Source organism: Pyrus communis, chromosome 12, assembly GCF_041283825.1.
Source record: "Pyrus communis isolate YQ-2024b chromosome 12, ASM4128382v1, whole genome shotgun sequence".
Lineage (NCBI taxonomy): Eukaryota > Viridiplantae > Streptophyta > Magnoliopsida > Rosales > Rosaceae > Pyrus > Pyrus communis.
Window position 1 is genome coordinate 2784993 of NC_142576.1, and position 4849 is coordinate 2789841.

Sequence of the window (4849 nt, forward strand, 5' to 3'; positions counted from 1 at the left end):
ATCTCTCCAATTCAACCAGAAAATTTTCATTGTGCACAGAACTAAGGTGGTACACCACATGTTATTATATAAGTAAATGAAAGTTTTATTTTTCAAGTTTTTAGTTTTTCAACACAAGTATTTCATCGCTTGTATAATAACACGTCATATATCATCCCGTGTTCTGGACACGAAAAGCTCTCCAATTTTACAAAGACTGAATGACCCATTAAAAAATTGGAGGATTATTCTATAATCATTGAACAGTGAGCTCCCGGTTCCTATAAATACCACCAACCCTTCCATCACATTCTGCATACTTGTCGGTGAAGTGAGATCTTCAGTTCAAACACTTTTTCCAATATTACTTCCAACTTTTTCATATCTTGAAGCAGACAAATATGCTTCATGTTCTTCTCAAGCAACTCAGTCCTCTTAGCTCAGTTGTTGTTGCAGCAGCAACAACCAACAATCCAGATCGTTCCACGTCGGTCATTGGCAGACCAGGGTTGCTTCAAACGACTGATCCCATGAAAGTATTCCCAGCTGGTGTCTTGTGCATGACTGATGTGGCACGATCTCAGCCTTTGACTGTGGTTTCATCAGCTGCAAAGCCATCCCAGACCATCAACGTTGATTATCGCCAGAAAACTGGGGAGAAGAAACTCCGAGGGACAGTGGTGTTGATGAAGAAGAACGTTTTGGAGCTCAACGACCTCAAAGCTTCAGTTCTTGATCGTTTCGATGAGCTGCGGGGTAAAAGAGTTTTGCTGCAGCTCATCAGTTCTGTTAATTGTGACCCTGGTAAGAATTTTTTACTAATTCACCTTTTTTTTTAAGTTCATGGAGTAATGGTCCTTTTAACTTGTAATAATATGGGCAGTAGTCATTTTCGCTAACTCCGTTAGAACTTTATAAAAAATAAAGAGTTTAAGGGAATACAAATAGATGAATGTTCTAATGATGTTAGCCAAAATGACAATTTCTCCACGTTATAATAAGTTCAAAGATCAATACTCACGAATTTTTAATTCAGAGATTAAAAATTCCAATTGTCCTAAAGTTGAAGGAGAGCAATTGCTCCAATTATCTCATCCACAAAATATATGAGGTTTAGTACAAAGGAGGTTTCGAACCCTAAATCTGTAGCCTACTCCCACTCATCGTCCTAATCGCACCGATTTTGCGTGTTCAGGAAAACAACGGCTTTTAAGCTTCCATAGTTTTTGTTGTACTGTTTTGGTAAAGAAGTAAATAATCAGTTAAAAAAAATATGTTGTTTTAAATCTTAATGCTAGAATCCAAAAACAGAAAACAGCACATCTCAATTCTCGGTTTTGATTTGATATGTTAATGTAGAAAATGGGTCGCAAGGAAAAGTTGGAAGGCCGGCATATTTGGAAGATTGGATTACCAAAATCACTTCTTTAACAGCAGAGGAGACTGCATTTGATGTTACTTTCGATTGGGACGAGGAGATTGGAGTCCCGGGAGCATTCATAATCCGAAATGAGCATCACAATGAGTTCTACTTGAAGTCTCTCACACTCGAAGATGTTCCTGGTGAAGGTCGAGTCCACTTTGTTTGCAACTCATGGGTGTACCCTGCCGAAAAGTACAGAAAAGACCGCGTTTTCTTCGCTAACAAGGTAACGATATATAGGATGCATGAAGTTCTTAACTTCCAATTGAATTTTATGTTTTAGCCGATGGACTGTTATGTTATGCTCAATAGTCTTCGGTAAAGCCACGAGTAAGGTTTACGAATTATATAAATTTGCGCAGACGTATCTTTCAAGTGATACGCCAGTGCCATTACAGAAATTCAGAGAAGAAGAGCTCAAGAACTTGAGAGGAGACGACGATGATGAAAATAGAGAGCTTCAGGAATGGGACAGAGTTTATGGCTATGCTTACTATGATGATTTGGGCAAACCATGTATGGGTAAAGAGAATGCGCGTCCAACTCTCGGAGGGTCTAGTGATTTTCCTTATCCTCGCAGAGTTAAAATCGGAAGACAAACAACTGAAAATGGTCAGTCAATCTTCCCTATTTCTCAGTCACTGCTCACATGAAAAGATGTATTGTGTGATTATGACTAATTTGCTTTAATCTTAACAGCGAGCCCCATGATGCTTCCCGTGAACATATTTGTGTACGTTCCCAGAGACGAAAGATTTGGCCACTTAAAGACGTCAGACGCAATTGCTTATGCCCTGAAATCGTTATCTCAGCTCGTTAAGCCTGATGAGCTAGCAACTCTAGTTGCCTCACAAAACGAGTTTGGAAGCTTGAAAGATGTACTTAAACTCTACGAAGGAGGAATACGGTTGCCCGAGGTTTTACAGAAATCTGTTAGGGATAACATCCCTTTAGAGACAATCAAGGAACTTTTCCGACCTGATGGTGAAAATTTCCTCAAGTTCCCATTGCCTCAAGTGATCAAAGGTACAAGATATTACTTTCAAAGTATCTTCATTTACTTCTTTCTTTTACCTGACTGGTCTTTTGAATGATTTATATTAGAGGATAAATCAGCATGGAAAACTGATGAAGAATTTGCAAGAGAAATGCTGGCAGGAATAAATCCTGTCACAATTCGTCGTCTCACAGTAAGCTATTGTCTTCTTTTGTTTTGAAGAAAATATGAGACACTAGAGATTTTACATTTGAATCATAATAACTTCGACTTTTCATCCCTGATAGTTATTATTTTTGAATAAACTGCAGGAGTTTCCGCCTGCTAGCAAACTAGATCGAAAAGCACATGGGGATCAAACTAGTCTAATAACCAAAGAAAACATAGCTCATAACTTAAAAGGACTCAGCATAGACCAGGTAATACTATTGACTAGTTTCTTTCGAAATTGAGTCTGAAGTTTGAACCAAGTAGTCCTGAGGTTGCTCTGCAAGTTTGCATCCTTCTATTCTCGTTATATTCATATTCAAAATAATTACTGAAAATTACTTTCTGCAACAGGCAATCGATGAAAACAGGTTATTCATATTAGACCACCATGATTCAATAATGCCGTACCTGAAGCGCATAAACACAACTTCAACGAAAACATATGCAAGCAGGACACTCCTCTTCTTACAAGATGACGGGACTTTGAAGCCATTAGCTATTGAATTAAGCTTGCCGCATCCCAACGGAGATCAATTTGGTTGCACTGGCAAAGTCTATACTCCCTCTAGCCAAGGCGTCGAGAGTTCCATTTGGCAACTTGCTAAAGCTTACGTGGCTGTGAATGATACTGGTTATCATCAGCTCATCAGTCACTGGTATAACACATGAAAAAAGCCTAGCAAATAAGTTCATAGCGTTTTTTTTTTTTTTTTTTCAAATGAATCTTTTATGTGTTCTTGTTTTGTTGTAGGTTGAGAACTCACGCAGTGATGGAGCCATTTATTATAGCAACAAATAGGCAGTTGAGCGTGCTTCACCCGATTTATAAACTTCTGCATCCTCACTTTCGTGACAATATGAATGTAAATGCACTCGCTAGACGGGTCCTCGTTAACGCTTGTGGAATAATAGAAAAAACGGTCTTTCCTGCAAAGTTTTCAATGGAATGGTCGTCTGCAATGTATAAGAATTGGGTTTTTCCTGAACAAGCACTCCCCGCAGATCTGATTAAAAGGTAAATATTATGACAATACATTAATCATATGTGCATTTAGAAACAAAGATGATAGCGTTAAAGTGATTAAGCATCTACCCTTTGCTTTGTTCAGAGGAATGGCAGTTGAAGATTCAAGCTCCTCTCATGGTGTGCGCTTACTGATAGAGGACTATCCATATGCTGCAGACGGGCTTGAGATATGGTCTGCAATTAAAACATGGGTTAAAGACTACTGCTCCTTCTACTATAAAACTGACGAAACTGTCCAAAAGGACTCGGAACTCCAGTCCTGGTGGAAGGAACTCCACGAGGAAGGTCACGGTGACAAGAAAGATGAGCCCTGGTGGCCAAAAATGCAAACTCGCGAAGAGCTGATAGAATTGTGCACCATTATCATATGGATTGCTTCAGCCTATCATGCAGCAATCAATTTTGGGCAGTACCCTTATGGTGGATACCCCCCAAACCGACCAAGCACAAGCAGGCGATTCATGCCTGAAGAAGGCACTCCTGAATACGAGGAGCTCAAGACAAACCCCGAGAAGGCATTTTTGAAAACATTCGCACCGGAGCGGCAGACCCTTCTTGGCATGGGCACAATCGAAATCTTATCAAGGCATACGGTTGATGAGGTTTATTTGGGGCATAGAGACGCCGCAGAATGGACAACGGACGCAGACATATTGCAAGCTTCTAAAAATTTCAGAAAGAAGCTGGAAGAAATTGAGGAATGCATAAAGAGAAAGAACAAGGATAAGAGATTGAAGAACCGTTCTGGACCGGCCAAGATGCCATATACACTGCTTTATCCTTCGAGTGATCCCGGACTTACTGGCAAGGGAATTCCCAACAGTGTCTCAATCTAATGCTTATCTACTTTGTATCTTATTCTTGGCTTGCTATATTATAAGTATATAAATTTTTTTTGTCAGAATAAAACCAAAATTATCCGTGTAATTTCTCTGCAAACAATGATCAAGTACTTCCTTGTCACTACTCTATAAGATGGTCATCAATTCCGCTTTTCTTCGCCTTGTCTTCCTCTTGCTCCGTCCTTGAATTTCACCGGAGAGTGATCAGTGTACAAATGTCGACCTTAAAGCCAGCTTTCTGGAGCAATGCCCCCTATCTCAATATCACTTAAAGCGGTATAGAGCATTCGTCCTTGCATATTAAATTATGTGTTTGAATGTTCTCTTTCTTAATATCACTTGTATCTAATAAAAAAACAAAATTTCAATGG

At 39.3% G+C, this 4849-nt stretch overlaps 1 protein-coding gene across 2 annotated transcripts; it reads left to right on the forward strand.

The window, feature by feature from the left end:
- Positions 1 to 218: 218 nt before the first annotated feature.
- Positions 219 to 4632, forward strand: LOC137744219 (putative linoleate 9S-lipoxygenase 5). 2 transcript variants are annotated; one of them, XM_068484081.2, is made up of 9 exons: positions 219 to 783; positions 1339 to 1628; positions 1765 to 2014; positions 2102 to 2428; positions 2507 to 2592; positions 2711 to 2818; positions 2961 to 3265; positions 3361 to 3624; positions 3719 to 4632. In XM_068484081.2, exons 1-9 carry the CDS (start codon positions 381 to 383, stop codon positions 4470 to 4472), a joined length of 2787 nt encoding a protein of 928 aa, XP_068340182.2. In that variant the 5' UTR covers positions 219 to 380; the 3' UTR covers positions 4473 to 4632. The 2 variants fall into 2 exon arrangements, with proteins under 2 accessions (XP_068340182.2, XP_088536997.1); XM_088680871.1 differs by having other exon boundaries at positions 294 to 783; positions 1801 to 2014.
- Positions 4633 to 4849: the final 217 nt, after the last annotated feature.

Coding starts and splice junctions, on each gene's coding strand:
- LOC137744219 (XM_068484081.2), top strand. CDS start 381: ATGCTTCATGTTCTTCTCAAGCAACTCAGTCCTCTTAGCTCAGTTGTT. Junction 1,629..1,764: donor GCGTTTTCTTCGCTAACAAG/GTAACGATATAT, acceptor AAATTTGCGCAG/ACGTATCTTTCAAGTGATAC. Junction 2,015..2,101: donor AAGACAAACAACTGAAAATG/GTCAGTCAATCT, acceptor TAATCTTAACAG/CGAGCCCCATGATGCTTCCC.